The sequence below is a fragment of the Vanessa cardui genome, chromosome 29 (assembly GCF_905220365.1).
Source record: "Vanessa cardui chromosome 29, ilVanCard2.1, whole genome shotgun sequence".
NCBI lineage: Eukaryota > Metazoa > Arthropoda > Insecta > Lepidoptera > Nymphalidae > Vanessa > Vanessa cardui.
The window spans coordinates 1,878,931-1,900,814 of record NC_061151.1 but is presented as its reverse complement, the minus strand read 5'-3'; the positions used below and the strand labels follow the sequence as shown (position 1 = coordinate 1,900,814).

General features: G+C 33.3%; 2 protein-coding genes across 2 annotated transcripts in view; both read right to left on the bottom strand.

The window, feature by feature from the left end:
* LOC124541907 (multidrug resistance protein homolog 49-like) overlaps nucleotides 1–14,678 on the bottom strand; it is a 94,282-nt gene extending 79,604 nt beyond the window's left edge. Inside the window, exon 1 of the mRNA XM_047119828.1 lies at nucleotides 14,393–14,678. Coding sequence (XP_046975784.1) covers nucleotides 14,393–14,485 — 93 coding nt within the window. The 5' untranslated portion in view covers nucleotides 14,486–14,678. The remainder of the gene's footprint in view (nucleotides 1–14,392) is intronic.
* Nucleotides 14,679–20,099: 5,421 nt separating this feature from the next.
* On the bottom strand, nucleotides 20,100–21,593 carry LOC124542035. Its single transcript, XM_047119989.1, has 2 exons — nucleotides 21,415–21,593; nucleotides 20,100–20,406 (listed from the first exon to the last, which is right to left on the bottom strand). Exons 1-2 carry the CDS (start codon nucleotides 21,488–21,490, stop codon nucleotides 20,156–20,158), a joined length of 327 nt encoding a protein of 108 aa, XP_046975945.1. The 5' UTR covers nucleotides 21,491–21,593; the 3' UTR covers nucleotides 20,100–20,155.
* Nucleotides 21,594–21,884: the final 291 nt, after the last annotated feature.

Sequence of the window (21,884 nt, the reverse complement as noted above, 5' to 3'; positions counted from 1 at the left end):
TTTATATAAAAATTATTGAAGTCAAATAATCTAAATATATAATAATTGGAGAAGCTTTTTACTATATACATTAGTATACATATACGATACATATACCCAAAATAATATTATTTATAATTTTTCATTAAAAAAGTGAAGAGAATAAGCAACTTTTAACAACTTAAAATTTTTTTAATTAAAATTAAATTATAATAATAAAAACTTTAAAAAATTTCGTTATATACCAATGTCATCTGGGTATCAATTTAAAAAGGTTGAAAGCGTTTTTATGTATGTGAAACACGCGTTAATATATCGACCAGTTATTTTTGACCATTCCAGTTAACACTATTGAAACAAAAAGTTCGAAACACTTAACAGATACGCAGCTATACCTATTTTAAGGTGAAAGTATGTTGTTTGCTAAGCGTCAACGAATTGTTTGGCCTTGAAAAACGTCTCAAACTAATCATGTTCAGGTAAAAAATATTAAATTAATGTTTTGTATCTAATTTATCCCACCAAAAACATTAAATGTAAAAAAATGCCAGCCTCTCGCTGCAGTCTTTCCAACGTAAAAAGATTTGAGATCTCATAGAAGCCAAGTCCTATTCAAATTATTATGTAGTTATAAACAAGTTATAAATCAACATTTAGTAATTATACACAATGTTCTTGCCAAACCTCAAATATAAAATTGTCTTCTCTTATATTATTGTTTAATAGTTTTATACTTTTTCCTTTATATGTGGCTAATGACCTATATTGATGCAAAATTTGAAGTTTTTAAGTCTGCTAGAAGTACCTTAGATTTTTGATGATCGGTCAGTGAGTCAGTGAGTGACAAAATCGTGTAACTTTGATCGATCGTAAATCCTAAACTATTAATTCAATTGGCATGTAATTTCGAACTTAAGCTTATTCTAATGCCTACTATAGTCACCGAAGCCGCGAATCGCTTCGAGAAAAGATGGTACGGCCGTGCCCGTTTTGCTCGAGACTTGGCTGGGGCACTGCCGTGTCCCCAGATAAAAAAAGGTTACAATTCCTGACGACCTCTGTGGTCGTGTGTACATCGGTTTCATGGGTACGCCACTCTGGGATCCCGGTTTCGTTTCGACCGAGTCGATGTAGATTATCATTAGTTGTCTATGTTGTCTTTATTTACAATTTATTAACTTTTTTTATGGTATAGGTTGGCCACTCTGAGGTCCCGGTTTCGTTTCGACCGAGTCGATGTAGATTATCATTAGTTGTCTATGTTGTCTTTATTTACAATTTATTAACTTTTTAGGTTGGCGGACGAGCTAATGGGCCACCTGATGGTAATTGGTCACCATCATCCATAGACAATGACGCTGTAAGAGATATTAACTATTCCTTACATCGTCAATGTGCCACCAACCTTGGGAACTAAGATGTTATGTCCCTTGAGCCTGTAGTTACACTGGCTCACTCACCCTTCAAACCGGAACACAACAATACTGACTACTGTTATTTGGCGGTAGAATAACTGATGAGTGGGTGGTACCTACCCAGACGGGCTTGCACAAAGCGGGACCACCAACAATAACATAAGAATTAATAACATTAAATGCTTAAATATACACAAATATGAATTAAAACTAGTTACTGTACAAATCTTGACCGCGTGCAATGGTGGCAAGAATGCTAGCAGCATTTCCCCGTTGAATCGCAATTCCGATCCTCTGGGCAAACGAACCAGCCTTATACTTTTGATGAAGCTTTTTGCACCGCTACTCCAAGACTGACGAAAAATTGTCTTGGATCTGGGTATTTGTGTGTGCTTTAGCTACTGACACTGGGATCAGAGCAATGTAGGTGATGTCCAATATTTATTTATATATTTCCATTGGCATATAATGTTAGGCATAAGTTGCCCTCGTTGGATCCATTTGCGGTCAGTATAATGTCAAACGCCTCTGAAGGTTTTCCCTGCGTGAAAACACAGAGCCCTATGCCACCACGAGAAATTAAGATATTATATATATACCTACATTAATTGGTGGTATAATTTAAATACCATTTAAATCTATACATATAATATAATTGGAGTGTCTTTTTGTAATATTAAGATATTTGTTATTTACTAAGCGCATATGTACATATACACGCTTATACACGGTACATATACCGAAGTAACATTTTTTACAAATTTTATCTGTCTATCTATATGTTCCGGCTAATCTCTGGAATGGCTGGACCGATTTTGACGGGACTTTCACTGGCAGATAGCTAATGTAATAAGGAGTAACTTAGGTTACTTTCAGGCAGGATATATTTATTCAAATAATTATATTAACTATCATGAATTTGTATTTTTTAAATGTTGAAAACGAGTAACTACTGAGTTTCTTGCCGGTTCTTCTCGGTAGAACCTACTTTCCGAACCGGTGGTAGCTTCACTTAATTGTTAAATGACGATTCAAAAGTGCTTGTAAAAGTCCACTTGAATAAAGTTTATTTTGATTTTGAATAAAATTTCAGTTTTATTCAAATACGAAGTAGCGGGCACATCTAGTTTGTTATAAAATAAACATTATAAAGTAAGATAATGTGTGAAGTTGTCTATTTCGAGAGAATTGACACTTAATACAAAGCGTGGGCGGCGCGCGCGCATGATAAAAAACCACTGTTATATTTTTTTAAATTAATTCTTTACACACAATATGGATTACATTTTTACATACGTATTTATAACACGTGAATTACAAATACTTATTATAAATGTGAAAGTAACTCTGTCTGTATGTCGTTTCACGACCAAACCGCTGAACCGATTTTGATGAGATTTGGTATGAAGCAAACTTGAACTCCAAAGAAGAACATAGGCTACGTTCTATGCCTAACACATGACAAAATATAAATTGCAAGCGAAGCCTTGGGCGACTACTAGTATACCAAAACAAAAAAAATATATTGATTTCTTGCACGGCATATAAATTTATTAAGTACAGTCAGAGTAAGATTACATTCATCAGTTTTCAAATTCATTCCTTTATCAAGTCTTAAACTCTTAGTACCTTTTGAATCTAAGCATCAAATTGCGACGCAATATGTCATTCTCGATCGGTAAAGCAGATTGTCGCTCATACTGCTGAGATAGCCCAGTTGTTAGAACGCGTGCATCTTAACCGATGATTGCGGGTTCAAACCCAGACAAGCACCACTATATATGTGTGCTTAATTTGTGTTTATAATTCATCTCATGCTCGGCGGTGAAGGAAAACATCGTGAGGAAATTTGCATGTGTCTAGTTTCATTGAAATTCTGCCACATGTGAATTCCACCAACCCGCATTGGAACAGCGTGGTGGAATATGATCCAAACCATCTCCTTAATGGAAGAGGCCTTATCCCAGCTGTGGGAAATTTACAGGCTGTTACTAAAGCGGAATATCGCTCATACTGAGCACACGAAAATAGATCTTAAGGTGACAAACCTTTTCTTACCCCGACTGTATGTAGATTTTAAATATAATCGGTAACACAGAGGTTGCGTGTTCTGCATCAAAATAGGTAAACAGATCGTTTAACTACTACATATATATGTCATCGACGCGGAATCGACTGTAGCATATAACATATATAATATGTGTAGAAAATCCCCGATCGAACGCGATCCAGGAAAACATAGTTACCTATTAAGAATATATATAAAACTAGCCACCCAACCCGGCTTCGCACGAGTGCAATACTGATACTAAATATTCTACAGAATTTGTTTATTTATATCACTTTAGAAACTAAAATCATCAGTGTTTCTTTACTATATTTTCCATGTATTACAAAAACCTTCCTCTCGAATCGAACTATCTATTAAAAAAAACCGCATTAAAATCCGTTGAGTAATTTGTAAGACAAAAGCGTACATAGGGACACAACGGTAGGCGAATTTGTTTTATACTATGTTATGATAATGATATACTATCACTGCTTTTTTCTCATATACAACATAGTTTTTAAGACGAAGATTAACTGACAGGTAATGTCACGTTAGAATATAGTGCTATGCTCCTCTAACACCTTTCTCTTTCCCTATATCTCTCTCTTTCTATTATATACGGTTTTAAATAATACTAGCATTGCTCGCGTTTAAAGGAAAAATATATTGTTGTAGCATAAGTTACTTCTAATTACATCAGCTATCTGCCATTGAAAGACCATCAAAATCGAAGCAGTGTTTCCAAAGACAGACAAAAATAAAAAAGAATGTTTTTTTTTTTGGTATATGTAACGTGTATATTATATGTATGTAGTAAAAAATGTATATTTTATTGGGTGAGATGGCCCAGTGGTTAGAACGCGTGCATCTTAACCGATGATTGCGGGTTCAAACCCAAGCAACCACCACTATATATATGTGCTTAATTTGCGATTATAATTCATCTCGTGATCGGCGGTGAAGGAAAACATCGTGAGAAAACTTTTATGTATCTAATTTCATAGAAATTCTGCCATATGTGTATTCCACAAACCCGCAGTTCCCGCATTGGAATAGCGTGGTGGAATATGTTCCAAACCCTCTCCTCAATGGAAGGGAAATTTACAGGCTGTTACTTTACTCTTTACTTTTTCTTTTATTATTACAAACTGACACTCCGATTTTATTATACGTATAGATTATTATTCAAAGTTATTTTTTGTTGTTCCAATTTACACGGAATATTTTAATATTATTTTTGTCAGACGTTTTAATATTCTCAAAACGATTGTTATTCTGTACACAATATAGAGGAAGCGAATTTGTTCCAACTCCTTGTAATACGGAATTATTTTCTTTTATTGAAAAATATTGTTAATGAAATAACTATCTAATAGATCTGACCTCCGTGGTAGACCTTCGAGGTCCCGGGTTCGATTGCCGGTTAAGACCATGTCGAAAAATGTTTAGTTTTCTATGTTGTCTTGTGTGTGGTGTTTGTAAGAGCTGATATGGCCCAGTGGTTAGAACGCGTGCATTTTAACAGATGGTTTCGGATTCAAACCCAGGCAAGCACCACTATATTATATATGTATGTGCTTAATTTGTGTTTATAATTCATCTCGTGCTCGACGTTGAAGGAAAACATTATAAGGAAATCTACATGTGTCTAATTTCATAGAATTTCTGCTACATGTGCATTTTACCAACCCGTATTGGAACAGCATGGTGGAATATGTTCCAAGACCTTCTCCTTAATGGGAGAGGAGGCCTTAGCCCAGCAGTGAGAAATTTACAGGCTAGTCTGGATGTTTCCACCGTCGTTACTTCTGATCTTCCATAACACAAGTGCTTTAGCTACTCACATTGGGAGAGTAATGTATGTGATGTTTTCCAATATTTATTTATTTATTAAACGTTTAATTCAAAACAACTTACTTTCTTTATTCAAACTCCAATCTATATTAATATTATAAATGTGAAAGTAGCTCTGTCTGTCTGTCGTTTCACGACCAAAGTAAACCGAATTTCATGAAATTTGTCATGAAGCAAACTTGAACTCCAATATGGCCACTATTTTTGCCAAACACATGATAAAAACTGTAAAACGTGAGTGAATCCGCGGGCGATTGCTAGTATTTCATATAACAGCTCGGTTTCTCCTCATACAGGGAAAACCCAGAATGCTATTACAAAACCTGTCTTAATGCTGCATTAGATCTAAGTGTATGCACACTACATCAAATTGTCATTAATATCGATGGCCCAGGGGCCACAGAGTAGAGGAGGCCTTAGACCAACAGAAGCGTAAAAACCCCTTATAATTATAAATAAATAAATATTGGATAACGTCACATACATTACTCTGATCCCAGTGTAAGTATCTACAGCACTTATGTTATGGAAGATCAGAAGTAACGACGGTACAAACACCCAGACTCAAGAAAATATAGAAAAATAGTAAACCTTTTACATTGATTTGGCCGGGAATCGAACCCGGGACCTCAGATTGACGTACCCATTAAAGCCGCTGTACACACCACTCGACCACGGAGGTTGTCCATTATATTACGAAATAATTAATTTTTTTTTTATATTTCAATCAGTAAGCTATGATTTATTTACTTGTATCGGTAACTTTTAAAATATTAAGTAGTAACATTATTATAATTTGTCTAAATCTCGGTACACTTTTCACGTCAATGGTCTAAATTTAGAGCTCGTGAATCTGGGAACACAGCTAATTTTAACGTCTCAAGGACATATTGTTACAATGAATGTATATTCATATATATATACAGGCTTATTGGTAATTCGACGTATATCCGTTAGGAGGTGATTGGGGTGACTATTTGCAATAAAATTAACCCCCTTATGCATGCACAAAAGTGAACCATTTTTGAGTTATCGCGTTTTTTAGCTTTTTTCAAAACTTGTCAAAAGTGCGACTTCAAAAATTTATTTAACGAAAAAGTATCAATTAAAATCATTTTTTTTCTTCCGTTTTATAAAAAACGATGAAATACTGGATATTTATAAATGTTTAAATAATACTTATCTGTCCAAATTTAAAAATGCGAGACTAAAAACGAAGTTATTTCAATATTTTTTTCCTCAAAACTGCCTTAAGAACAAAAAAAATCAGAATCGAACTTGGTCTGCGGATTGTTTTGTAAATATGCTCATTTTCTAGGCTTTCCAAAAATGTATAAAAAGTAGGAATTTATTTCAAAGCAACCGCAATAAAACGACCAAAAAGAACGTTGGTGGAAATTCGTATTCGAACATGAATGAATTTAACATTTAACAAAATTCAGAAACAAAAAAATAACTCTCCTTTCAGAGACCTCTTCTTGAGGATAATGATAAGGATAGAATCTTGCATTATTCACTGTAGAACATTCTGTGTGTGCTGTGCTCTGTTATATATCCCCAAACACAAACGCATACAGATTGATGATGATCATAATTAAAATTGGATTTGATTTACACCAATAAATAATCACTATATAGTATAAAACAGAGTCGCTTTCTTTGTCCCTATACATATAAGCTTAAATCTTTAAAACTACGCAACGGATTTTGATGCGGTTTTTTTAATAGATAGAGTGATTCGAGAAGGTTTTTGTATATAATACGTGGACAGTTTAGTAAAGAAACACATAATTTTAGAAGTTTCTAATGTGATGTCGTAAATAAACAAATTCTGTAGTATATTTAGTATCAGTATTGCACCCGTCCGAAGCCTGGTCGCTAGTATAATATATGAGACACATATATTTAGAATGAATATATTAATTCTCGAAAGTTCTTTGAATAGTTTCTAATAATAGAATAATAGTCGGCGTTAAGTTTTTACAAAGAAATGAATGCAGGTTCTGCTCAGCAGAATCGACATTTCGAAACGCTTCTTCTCTACATTCAAGACTAATGTCAAATAATCTTAACATATAATAAAATTGGAGTGTCTGTTCGTAATATTAATATTAAAATAGCTCTTTTTAACTTAATATATATGTATGTATACACGGTATATATGTATACCAAGATAACGTTTTTTTACAATTTTTGTCGGTCTGTCTATCTGTTTGTTCTGGCTAATCTCTGGAACGGCTGGATCGATTTTGACGGGAGTTTCACTGACAGATAACTGATATAATAGGCAGTAAGTTTGGCTACAATAACATTTTTTTTTGTTATATTCAAAGGCGTCACAAGGTCGCAGACACAGCTAGTTTAAAATAAGAACATAATATAATAGAGCATAAAAAGCATTTGTTTTTTTTGTTTTTATGGTTACGGCACACAGAGCTTCTGTCAGGATTACTGTAATTTATTATTAATTTTGGCGAATTTCATTTAATCCGATCAAATTTTTAATAAAATTAAAAAAATACAACTAATTTTGTGTTTATAAATGTTTATTAAAATTGTTAAAATAAAATAAAAACAATAAATGAGTTTTTTATTATTATTAAAGTATTTGATCAACCTAATAACAGTAAAATAATTATATTTAGAACAAAATGAATGTATTTGTGAATTGATTAGTTAAAACTGACAGTAATTAAAGAACATTATTAATAATACAAAACTATTTAATTATAACAAACATCGACGGAACTTCGCCGATATGACGGCGGACCATTTTCTCACTGAATGACCACAATGAATACCACAAACCATTCCAGCTCTCGACCAATGGCATCGCGTTATTTCAAGGTCAAAATTGTTTATTTTTCTTTGCAACAGTCAGACGGCTGTGGTTCAAAATGGCTACTGCATTCTTTATAGTATAACAACAACAGCCTGTAAATTTCCCCTGCGAGGCTAAGGCTTCTCTCTTTGAGAAGGTTCGGAACATATTCCACTACGCTGTTCCATTGCAATACACATGTGGCAGAATTTCTTTGAAATTGCACGCATGTAGGTTTCCTTCACCGGCGCTTGCCTGGGCTTGAACCCGAAATCATCAGTTAAGATGCACACGTTCCAACCACTGGGACAGCTTCGTAGTATGGTATCATTGAGATCACGTGTTACAAGCGTGATATTTTTTATATTGGCAACATTAATATTATAAGTTAGATGTAGAAAAAATCAGAGTACCTAAATGAAACGACATCTCAAAACTGGTTAGACAAGATGACTTCGTATAATGTTTTTAAATATCAAAGTTGCATTTGAGCAAAATATGTCCGGACCGCAAAGGATCCTATTATGTAACCTCCCCCGAAATTTCATCATCATCATCAGTAGCCTGTAAATTTTCCACGATTGGGCTGAGGACTCCTCTAACTTTGAGGAGGATATTTAAGATATTAATATATGTCACTCGTGGTTGTGGTGTTGTATTGGCTGGCTCTAATAACCCTACGGTGTTTCAAGATTACACGTGGCATGATCAGTATTTATTAACTAAGAGTAGTTAAAACTGATGCCACGGTTTCATATTTATGGATAGGACTGGATAGGATGCAAGCCTGCCCATTCTAAACCCAAGCACAAAATTCAAATAAAATTGTCATCGAATTGACGCGATGTCATTGGTCGAGAGCTTGATTAATCTGTGATATTCAATGTGGATTATTTTGTGAAAAGTGTAATAGTGTGGTATTAAAAAATATATATCAATCATAAAATCTTGACCTGAGATATCCCAGTGGTTAGAACGCGTGCATCTTAACCGATGACACTATACATATATGTGCTGAATTTGTGTTTATAATTCATCTCGTGCTCGGCCGTGAAGGAAAACATCCTGAGAAAACCTGAATGTATCTAATTACATCGAAATTCTGACACATGTGCAGTCCACCAACCCGCATTGGAACAGAATTGTGGAATATGTTCCAAACCCTCTCCTTAATGGAAGAGGAGGCCTTATCTCAGCAGTAAGAAATTTACAGGTTTTTACTTTTACTTTACTTTTTTACATAATTCTTAGTAGTGCCCAATAGCTGAGTTATTAGCGGATCACATGAAATATGTTCATCTAAGTTTTATTTAGTTTGTTTATCTACATTTCATCTTTGATTCTAACAGACTATTGATATGTAGATACCATGTATTCCACTGTCAACAGCAATACTTAGTATCGTTCTGTTTCGGCTTGAAGATTGAGTGAGCCAGTATCTACAACGGTCGTTACTTCTTAGTTCCCAAGATTAATGATGGAATGGTCAGTGGCGGATTTACCAATAGGCTAAGTAGGCTGGAGCCTAGGGCGGCAGATTTAGAAGGGCGGCAAATTTAGGCCATCTTTTTATCTTAGAGAAATAAAAAAACCTTATAATTACATGTATACACATTACGTCCGTAATTCATATACTTGTCACTACATAGCAAAATCAAAATCAAAAATCAAAATCAAAGTATACTTTATTCAAGTGGGCTTTTACAAGCACTTTTGAATCGTCATTTAACAATTAAGTGAAGCTACCACCGGTTCGGAAAGTAGATTCTACCGAGAAGAACCGGCAAGAAACTCAGTAGTTACTCTTTTTCAACATTTAAAAAAATACAGTCATGTTAGTTAATTTTTAAGTTAATACAATTATTAAATTAATATATCCTGCCTGGAAGTCAACAGGTATTAATTCCACGCTTTTTTATCATCTACAAAATCTTGTATCGAATAATACGCCTTTTTCACCAATGTATTTTTTATAAACGATTTGAATTTACGAGACGGCAAAGTTAAAAATGTCTGTGGAATTTTATTATAGAAATGGATACCTTGCCCCAAGAAAGATTTATTGACTTTGCGGAGTCGGAAACTTGGCGTTATAAGCTTATCCTTACTTCTAGTGCATATACAATGATTATCACTGATTTTATCAAAGTTATCAATGTTACTGTGGATATACATGATTGACATCATACATTACATGATGAGCGGATTGCAAAAACAATCTAGTAACTGACAGACATATTACTAGAACAATCAACGGGAAAAGCCGATGTAATAAGGACGAAAGAACCCAAACCATAAAGTTGCAATTACAGAAAAAAAGTAATTAATATGATTGTTAACTAAACTTATGTATTAAATTTCAAAAGTCAGTAGGGCTGAAACTGAATAGCCTATTAGTGGCAAATTTGTAAATCTGTCACTGTTAATGGCGCAGAAAATAATTGTATCTTTTATATGGATGACCACGTAGCATTTTTTGTTTAAATTTAAAATATATACACATATATATTTAGTAGTAATTATAATTAGTTGATTGTTGTACGAAAATAAAACAAACTTTTTTTTTTATTTGTTATCTATTGTATAATTAAATATTTATTATAATATCTTTATTAGTTCCTTATTTCATATAGAATATATAAAAACAATATATAATTACGGTATATTTTGTTTCCCTTGACGAATAAAAATGTAAATTATAGATAAAAAACAAGACAATTTTTTTATAATTGTTTTTTTTTTTATAATTCCTACTTTGGATGTTTAACTAAATACAATTTGACAAGCCCTATAACGTACTCTTTAAAAAAAACAAGTTGGCAGTTTTCACATTCTAAATTCAAAATCACGATAAAAAACATAATTATTTTTCTATAAATACTTATAATGCTTTAATAGTTCAAATAATTATCTGTTTTGCTTTTGTTTTAATTCATTATTATTATTTATATATTTAATTACATTAATGCGGTGTCTACTAATTAGTATCATATAGGTTTTTTTTGCTTACGTTTTGATATAAGCCATTTTTATTAAACATAAAAAACCTCATGCAATGTTTGCGCATAATATGTGATGTCTATAATTTCTAAACGAAAATAATTACGCCCTACATTGGGTTACATTCTATGAAAACTGTATAGTGTCGCATAGTTAAATAAAAAAATCTAGTAAGGACTGGTGTACATGTGGTGATCTATATATATAAAAAACATAAATCTATATTTTTAATAATAACGTATTTTTTTGTATATGTGTGCGTGTTATTGACAAACACAACACATGCGCATCAATCATTCACACACATACATAACTCTCAACTCACACAAACACATGCACTTTGTAATAATTAATCATTTCAGTTATCTTCATTTATATTAATTAAAAGTTTCTTTATTCTTTTGTTGATTATATAATACGATGTCATGGAAGAATGGGTCCCTCTGACCTTAAATATGCTATGTATACTCTGGTAAATAATGTGCATATAATAATATAACATTTTTGTTTTTGTTTTTTATTTTATATATCTATCTATTTTATATATATCTAGCTATCGGGGTAAAATACGATGCATCGAATCACTTAAAGTAAAGTAAAGTAACAGCCCGTAAATTTCCCACTGCTGGGCTAATGGCCTCCTCTCCCATTAAGGAGAGCTTGGAACATATTCCACCACGCTGTTCCAATGCAACCCTCATGTGGTGGAATGCACATGTGGCATAATTTCAATGAAATTAGACACATGCAGGTTTCCTCACGACGTTTTCCTTCACCGCTGAGCACGAGATGAATTATAAACACAAATTAAGCACATATGTATAAATATAGTGGTGCTTGCCTGGGTTCTCTCGAAATCATCGCTTAAGATGCACGCGTTCTAACCACTGGGCCATCTCGGCTCCTAATTAAGCATACAATTATAAATATATTATCATGTTTTTTATCTATAAAGTGTTAAGTCGTTGTGGTTCGGGATGATAAAAAGTTTTAATTAAACATTTATATTGTACTGAATTTTTCTGTTAAGTTCTTAGTCCGTCTATGATTGTTATGGTATAAAGGTGCCCACTTTACTTGGCTTTGTCCAAACCTGTTAGGTAGGTACTATCCATTTAATACTACTACTACAATATTCTACCCCCAAACAGCAATACTTATTATTACAACATACTAATTACATAACATTAATGGCCTGTTAACTTTCCTTAACTGAGCTAAAGCCTCCTTTCCCATGTGAGAAGATTTGATAAAATTAGACACATGCAGGTTTCCTCACGATGGTTTCCTTCAACACGAGATGAATTATAAACATATATTAAGCACATGAAGTTCAATGGTGCTTGCCTGGGTTTGAACCCGCAATCATCGGTTAAGATGCACGCATTCTAACCACTGGGCCATCTCGGCTCAAATTCAATCAGATGACTCATTTTCCAGTCTAGCTAGCTTAGTTAGCCAACTAAGCTATAAAAAATACACTGTAACACAATATGTCCAGCGCAGGTAGCTTGACTTGAGAATGTCTGAGAAAAGTCATGACCAAACCTAGGCTATATATCAATAAATAAATAAATAATAAATAATTAAATATGAGACAACATCACATACATTACTCTGATCCCAATGTAAGTAGCTGAAGCACTTGTGTTTTGGAAAATCAGAAGTAACGACGGTACAAACACCCAGACCCAAGACAACGTAGAAAATTAATGGTAATCTACATCGACTCGGCCGGGAATCGAACCCGGGACCTCAGAGTGGCGTACCCATGAAAACCGGTGTACATACCACTCGACCATGGAGGTCGTCAAATTATCTATAAACAATAACATCGAACCCCCGACCAAGTCATCACTGTTCGCCACTGAACTATCGAGTCTTGTTACAGACACGATTGTTTTTGCCAAAACAGGTCTTCGAGAAATACGTATTTCTAAATTACGTACAAAATATTATACGATCAGAAAAACCTTAGGTTTTTAACCTTTGCATAAAGTTTTTAGTATTTAAAAGATTTTTGTTTATACGATAATATTATAACGCGTTATAATCAGCTTCCAGAATATTCCATACTAGTTATCATCCATTTTGTTTTAATAGTTTAGACATAAGACACAATACTCTTTGTCCTGCCAAAGTAACAAAAAATATACTTTAATTACTTTACAAGCACTTTTGAATGGTCATTAAACAAACTATATTAAGTGAAGCTACCACTGCACCGGTTTAGCATGCAGATTCTAACGGGAAGAACCGGCAAGAAACTCAGTAGTTACTCTTTTTTACAATAGTAGTTACAGTCATATATGAGCAATAGATTGATATCAGAACTTTGTAAATAATGTAAAACAAAGTAGCTTTTCGTTGTCTGTCCCTATGTACGCTTAGATCTTTATAATTACGCAACGGATTTTGATACGGTTTCTTTTTTATATATAGAGTGATTCGAGAGAAAGGTTTTTGTATATAATACATGGGCAATATAGTAAAGAAACACTGATAATTTTAGAAGTTTTTAATGTGATGTCGTAGATAAACAAATTATGTAGAAAATTTCCTATCAATTTTGCACCCGACGCGCGCTTGTAATTAATAAAATTAAAGATCATTTTTTTATGAAATAGGTAGACTAAGGCTTAGAAAGGCTACTTGATGATGAGGACCATCCATTATTACCATTGTAAAGTATTTACCATCCATTATTTTCCCAATGCACCACTAAGCTTATGGTTTCCAAATATAAAGAGTAAACTACACTTCGCAAACTCAGAGGTAAAGTTAGACGACCGGAAACATTCCATTCCAACAGTTTGACGAATACACTTCCAACGTCTGTTGAATTTGAACTCAGAACCTCTAAATTTTAGTTTATATCAAGCCACTAGACCAAGGAGGTCTTATATGCACATTTAAAGTAATAAAAGTCTGTAATTAATATTGTTGCGTTATCACATCAAATCAAAATTATTGTATTCATGCATGGATGTTTATGGTTGATTTATGTAAAATAATACTTATTCCTACTGACATTATAAAGATATATATTGTTGTTTCTTGTAATGCGATTAAATTGTATTTTATTATTTTAAAATGTCAATAGATGACTTGGCTCTATACCGTTTGACTTAATAAAAAAAAAAAAAAACAAATTTCCGACTTTAGGTATTAAAAATGTTTTTTTAAGTATTAAGCGATGATAAATGTAAACAATATAGTGAGTCATGATATAACAAAAATTACAGTTAATAAATTAAATAAATAAAAACATACCAAATCGAAAAAGCCTATGTTGTCATCTTTTTTCACACCCATATCGTAAGCCTTCCCCTTGTGGCTCACGAACCTCTTGCTTTGACCCTTCATCGGTAAAATTAAAAAAAAAAACAAAATGACACTTCAAATGAATAAAAACTTTTTCAACAACCACTGTCAAAACTTAAAAAAAAAATATCTTCCTCTGACGTTTAAGACGCGAAGGAACTTTATTTTTTTTTTATTGAATGATCTCAGCCGCGCGCGTCTGTATCTCACGCGGCCGCGCTGTATACTGTGCATATTTGAATTCCAACGACATTAATAAAATTAACTGGATACTGGGAAACCCCTGGCGGCTTTCTCGTTTAATAAACAGTTTGAAAATGGAATGCTCATTTCTGCGTAAAGGGAAAACCATTAGTTATATTGATATCTAATCTATGTTTCAAATTATAATCTATTTTTTTTTTTTTAATTTCTGTTTGCACTATGCTCCAAAATTGAAAGCTTTTGAAATTATTATATTAAAAAAAATGAGATTCGGGATACAAATTTTTAGGATTATTCATTTATAGTTTTACAGTTTTTATCAACTAAACTAAACTAAGCTGTGCCCGTGACTTTATATGCGTTTGTATTTAACAATATTATAATATAATATAATAGTTATTGTTCAATTTGCAGATTTAATAATAACTTATTATTTATTAAAAGTAGCCTGAGTTATTATGAGATCGATCCAGTCGTTCCAGAGATTAGCCGGAATAGACAGAAAGACCGACAATAATTGTAGAAAATATTATTTAGGTATTCATACCGTGTACATATATGCATTTATTAAAATGCGGTTATTTTAATATTACAAACAGACGCTTCAATTTTGTTATACATTTGTATAGATTATCAAGCAGTAAGCTAACAGCCACTAAAATTCACTGAGTGTGAAAAACGTTCGCCCGGGTCTGAATTCAACCTTCGAATAAGATTCAGTCGATACTACAACTGGATTATTATTATTAATAGCTCTTAAAGTATTTTCCAACAGGAGCAGATATGTATAACAACAACAAACAACAACAGCCTGTAAATTTCCCACTGTTGGGCTAAGGCCTCCTCTTCCTTTGAGGAGAAAGCTCGGAACATATTCCACTACGCTGTTCCAATGCGGGTTGGTGAAATACATATGTGGCAGAATTTCTATGAAATTTGATACATGCAGGTTTCCTCACGATGTTTTCCATCACCGCTGAGCACGAGATGAATTATAAACCCAAATTAAGCACATGAATATACATACTTGCCTGTGTTTAAACCCGCAATCATCGGTTAAGATGCAAATGTTCTAACCACTGGGCTCTATGTATAACTTTGACATTAAATGGCCGCAATATCATGAGTCGAGATCTTAAATAATCTGTGGTATTAATTCGCGAAATAATTCCGTTTGATTGACGGAAAGTTGTTATGGAAACTTTGGATTTAAAATTAATTAGTATATAAGTATACTCTATTCCATCCATAACAGGAAAAAAGTTAAATAAACAAAATTTTACAGCGAATTGATGCGTTATCATTGGTCGAGAGCTTGATTGATCTATCTTTACCTGGTGGTAGGGCTTTGTGCAAGCCCGTCTGGGTAGGTACCACCCACTCATCAGTTATTCTACCGCCAAATATCAGTACTCAGTATTGTTGTGTTCCGGTTTGAAGAGTGAGCGAGCCAGTGTAACTACAGGCACAAGGGACATAGCATCTCAGTTCCCAAGGTTAATGGCACATTGACGATGTAAGGAATGGTTGATATTTCTCACAGCGTCATTGTCTATGGGTGATGGTGACCACTTACCATCAGGTGGCCCATATGCTCGTCCGCCAACCTATACCATAAAAAAATGATATTCACTATGGTTTTGCAAAATGGCGTTAACGACGTAAACGAGACTGATGTCGTAATTTTGGAAATCAAATTATATTAAAAATAAGTAGTTAAGTGTAATAGTTTTACGTTATAAATACATATGTATAAGCTAAAGTTACTTTTGTTGATGAATTGTTGAAACTCTTGTTATTAATTAATAACGTTCTTCTGTATTCAAATTAAGCAAAGAATATATAAAGAGATACAGTAATGAAAATTAAAGATGTCACAATGTTCCCGGTTCCAGAGTATTCTGCTGAGCGAGTTTAAATACCCGCAAATGTTTTTTTTTTATAATGTTGCCCACTTCAATAACCTTAGTGACAACATTAGTATAGTTCATAAGCTCTTAGTAGGGCACAATATAGAGTTATTCGCAAATCGCATGAAATACCCAAAAATAAAGTTTGTTTATGATTTTTCCAAATTCCATAGGAATACGCTGTAATTAAGCGGTGTGTCAAAAAAATCAAAATAAACTTTATTCAAGTAGGCTTTTACAAGCACTTTTGAATCGTCATTTAACAATTAAGTAAAGCTACCACCGGTTCGGAAAGTGGATTCTACCGAGAAAAATCGGCAATAAACTCAGTGGTTGCTCTATTTCAACGTTTAAAAAATACAATCGTATTAGTTAAATACAATTATATATGTATGTAATGTATCCTGCCTGGAAGTCAACAGGTATTAATTCCAAGCTTTTTTATCATCTACAAAATCTTGTATCTAATAATATGCCTTTTTACCAATTTATTTTTTATAAACGATTTGAATTTACGAAACGGCAAAATTAAAAATGTCTACGGAATTTTATTATAGAAACTGATATTGTATTATAAATAAAGATATATTTATCAAGAACTGTTGGTAGCGCTTATAGCAGAGATATTAGCATATCGCATGGAATATCATAAATTTTTGTTAATCATTACTATTCTGTACACATTGTCTATAAAATAATAGTAATTACTTCGCATGGGTGCAATAATATGACATCACAATGGAAACTTCTAAAATCATCAATGTGACTTTACTATATTGTCCATGTATTATATACAAAAACCTTCCTCTGAAATCACTCTATCTATTAAAAAAACCACATCAAAATCCGTTGCGTAGTTTTAAAGATTTAAGGATTTAACGACAGATAATGCGACTTCGTTTTATACTATGTAGTGATTCAATGCATTTAAAAAAAACGGTTATTTTGATATCACAAACATACGCTCGAATTTCATTATATGTATTCATTTAAACCGCGAAAAAATATCTTATCAATAACTTTAGTTAACAACTTGATTTTATTTCCGTTTTTTAGTATGTATATACAATTATCACAAGAGTATTGAAGTTTTTTTTATATTGACCTCATCAGGCCAATGTCCTTGAGTAATTGATCACTACCCCACCCCGCACCTCACCGCGCCGATGTTTAAAAACAGTTACTTTATAGTTTACCCGCTCCGGGCTTACACGGGCGCAATGCTGATACTAAATATACGACAGAATTTGTTTATTTACGACATCACATTTGAAACTTCTAAAATTGTCAGTGTTTCTTTACTGAATTGTCCATGTATTATATATAAAAAACATTCATCTCGAATCACTCTGTCTTTTGAAAAAACCGCATCAAAATCCGTTGCGTAATTTCAAAGATCTAAGCTTACATAGAGATAGACAGCTGTAAGCGACTTTGTTTTACACTGTGTAATGAAATGTAAATTAAAATGTGTTGCCATCAATATTTAAAATTATTCAATAATGTATTCAAGCTTCTAATGTAAGCTGACAGTCATAACTATTTTACTTTTCTTTTCACTTTATTGTACACCACACAAAGAAAAAAAATACAACATGGATTCAGGAGAATTTAACAGTGCGTATGATTTTGGCGACCTTATCGCTACATAGCGATCTCTTCCAGGCAACCCACGGTGTAGGTAAGGTTAGCTATTACTATACTATACTATACTATATACTATTTTCGATGTATGCAAATATTTCTTCCATGGTAAGATGCAATATGCAATAAGCCGAGATGGTAATTAGAACGCGTGCATCATAACCTATGATTTCAGGTTCAAACCCAGGCAACCACTACTGAATACTCATGTGCTTAATTTGTGTTTATAATTAATTTCCAGCTCGGCGGTGAAAACATCGTGAGGAAACCTACATGTGTCTTCTTTCAACGAAATTCTGTCACATGTGTATCCATCAACCCGCATTGGAACAGCGTGGTGTATTCTACCACGCTGTTGTTCCAAACCCTCTCCTTAATGGAAAATGAGGCCTTATCTCAGCAGTGGGAAATGTAGAAGTAATGATAACACCCGGAAATTAGACACATGCAGGTTTTCTCATGATGTTTTCCTTCACCGCCTAGCACGAAAATAATAATAAACACAAATTAAGCACATATATATATATATATATATAGTTGTGGTCAGAATGCGTGCATCTTAACCATCGGTTAAGATGCACGCATTCTGACCACTGGGCCATCTTAGCTCTTACTTCTTAAATTGGTATATATTTTAAAATTTTCCTTATATTTGTCAAAAATGTTGATTTAACCAAAAACAAGATGGACGACAACACGCGATAGATAATTAATGATTGGCAAAAACTGCACTTACAAGTGCTAAGAAATATAAAACAAAAAACAATAAAACTCGTTTAATGAGCGGCTAAAAAAAAACTGACAGGTTATTGTCAACTGTGTACAAGTTTTTTAAGTTAGTCTGTAATTTATAACTCAAATGCTTAATTTAAGATATTAGTCTGGGACCTGGGTACAGTACAGTCCAGTAACAGCTTGTAAATTTCCCGCTTCTGGGATAAAACCTCCTTTTCAGTGCTCGTTGTTTGATACCCATGTGGCAGAATTTCGTTGAAATTAAACAAATGCAACCTGCATGCGTTCTAACCAATCAATTGATCAAAATAAACTTTATTCAAGTGGGCTGTTACAAGCACTGTTGAATCATAATTTAACAATTAAGTGAAGCTACCACCGGTTCGGAAAGTAGATTCTACCGAGAATAACCGGCAAGAAACTTAGTAGCTACTCTTTTTCAACATTTACAAAATACAGTCATATTAGTTAAATACAATTATATATGTATGTAATGTCAACAGGTATTAATTCCACGCTTTTTTTATCATCTACAAAATCTTATATCGAATAATATGCCCTTATTTCCAACGTATTTTTTATAAACGATTTGAATTTACGAAACAGCAAAGTTAAAAACCACTGGGCTATCTCGGCGAAAAAAGAAGTCTTATACTGAAATAAAATAAAACATATATTTCTATGTCAGGGATGATTAACATCCCTTAGAATGCTATTATTTCTATACGTAGCCTATTCCAATGAAGCAGGAATATAGATAAATACTAAACACACCTTATATTTAGGTATTTCTTGCGATTTGCAAATAACTCAGCTGTATTGTACACTACCAAGAGTTTATGGTTGATATATCTTTATTTATAACACAACACTATTGCACTTAACTACTTACATCCACTTTAATTTTACTTCCAAAATTCCGATAACAGTTTCGTCAACATTAAAGATGTTCTTTTTCGCAAATCCACAGTGAATATCACAGATTAATCAAGCTCTCGACCAATGAGATCGTATCAGTTCGCTGTCAAATGTTATTTATTTGCCTTTACTTTTCTAATTGGAATATAGGACTACTTTCCATCAGACAGACAAGTATTGAAAAAAAGTATATTCAGTCAATAAAACATACATTTTACATATTTATAAAAAGATATATTAGAATAAAGATAATTTCATTAATAATCATAGCAAGACATTGTGTTGATAATAAGTGGTCGGGTCATTTTTTCATCAATGTATCTCTCAAGGTACTTGCAGCAGCACTAGCCGCTTCGAAGGCAGCGTTTAAGAACTTGGGCCCTTCTTTCGCCAGAGTGTTGGTGAACTCTTCGACGGTTTTCTTCTGTTCGTTCGCTAGTTTTGCGATTGCCTCCTTGAATTTTTCAATCTCGACGTTCTTGGAATCGGTGATGTTTTCGAAAAGCTTCCTTGCTTTTGCCTCCGTTACGTTAACGCCGTCCACGATTTTTGCTGCGAATTAAATATTGGTTCATGAAAGAGTCGAGATGGCCCAGTGGTTAGAACGCGTGCATCTTAACCGATGATTGCGGGTTCAAATGCAGGCAAGAACCGCTGATTCATGTGCTTAATTTGTCTTTATAATTCATCTCGTGCTCAGCGGTGAAGGAACACATCGTGAGGAAACCTGCATGTGACAAATTTCATAGAAATTGTGCCACATGTGTATTCCACCAACCCGCATTGGAACAGCGTGGTGGAATATGTTCCAAACCTTCTCCTCAAAGGGAGAGGAGGTTTTTAGCCCAGCAGTGGGAATTTACATGGATATATTGGATGTTTTGGGCTGAGTACGAGATGAATTATAAAGACAAATTAAACACACGAATCAGCTGTGCTTGCCTGGGTTTGAACCCGCAATCGTCAGTTAAGATGCACGCATTGTAACCACTGGGCCATCTCTCTTAATGTGTTCAATTTGTCATAATTCATCTCTTACTCATAAAATTCTCGGGATATAAAAATCGTCGTAAGAAAACCAGCATGCACTGAGGGAACTTCTATCATATGTGTATTAATTAGCAAAATGGAGAGGTCTCTGGCATGCAGTGGCATTAACATACTATCACAGTATATTGTAGGTTTATATATTGTCATATAAATGGGGTGTGTGGTCGATTTTGTCCAGATATAATTAAGAGAAACCAGAATGTTATCTCAGTTATTACTCATTATAACGTGTGCTAATAAAACAAGGCTGATGATGATGATGATGATGAACAAAAAGAAATATTGTTTTAGCCTCATTTAATCCTTAAATAGCTGCCAGTGAAACTACCAACAAAATCGGTCCAGCCGTTCCCGAGATCAGCCGAAAACCTTTTTGTATATGTACCGTGTATACATACATAAAGTTTAAAGGTTATTTTAATATTACAAACAGACACTCCAATTTTATTATATGTATATAAAGCTAAAAATTGATTCCAACGGGATGTCCAATACTTTTTTTTAACTTACAATCCTTCATCCATTGTATAAGATTGTCAACGGAATTACGACGGTTATTTTTGAGTTTATTGAAAGCTTCCTCCATGACAGAATATAATATAAAACTTATTTATTATATAATAAATGGATGCAACTGTTTCTTGGCCGATGTGATTTTTGTCATCAGCATCTTGTGTTGTTTATTTTTAGACGCGTAACGTCAAACGTCAATAGGATATGACAGATTGTTTTTTTTTTTAAATTAATATGAGAATTATTTGCATTAAGGACTTGGATTAGAAAATACAGATTATAATTAATATTTGACATCGGAATGCGTCCTCATTGGATGGCACAAAAATAAAATGGATTTTGATTTTTTAATTGTTTTTTTTTCTTTTTAATAAGTATATAAAATTATTAATATATAAGAAATAAGGTCAGTACCTGTACATTACGTTGTGATTGTTTTTTGACAATTTGACATTCTCACAGGTTGC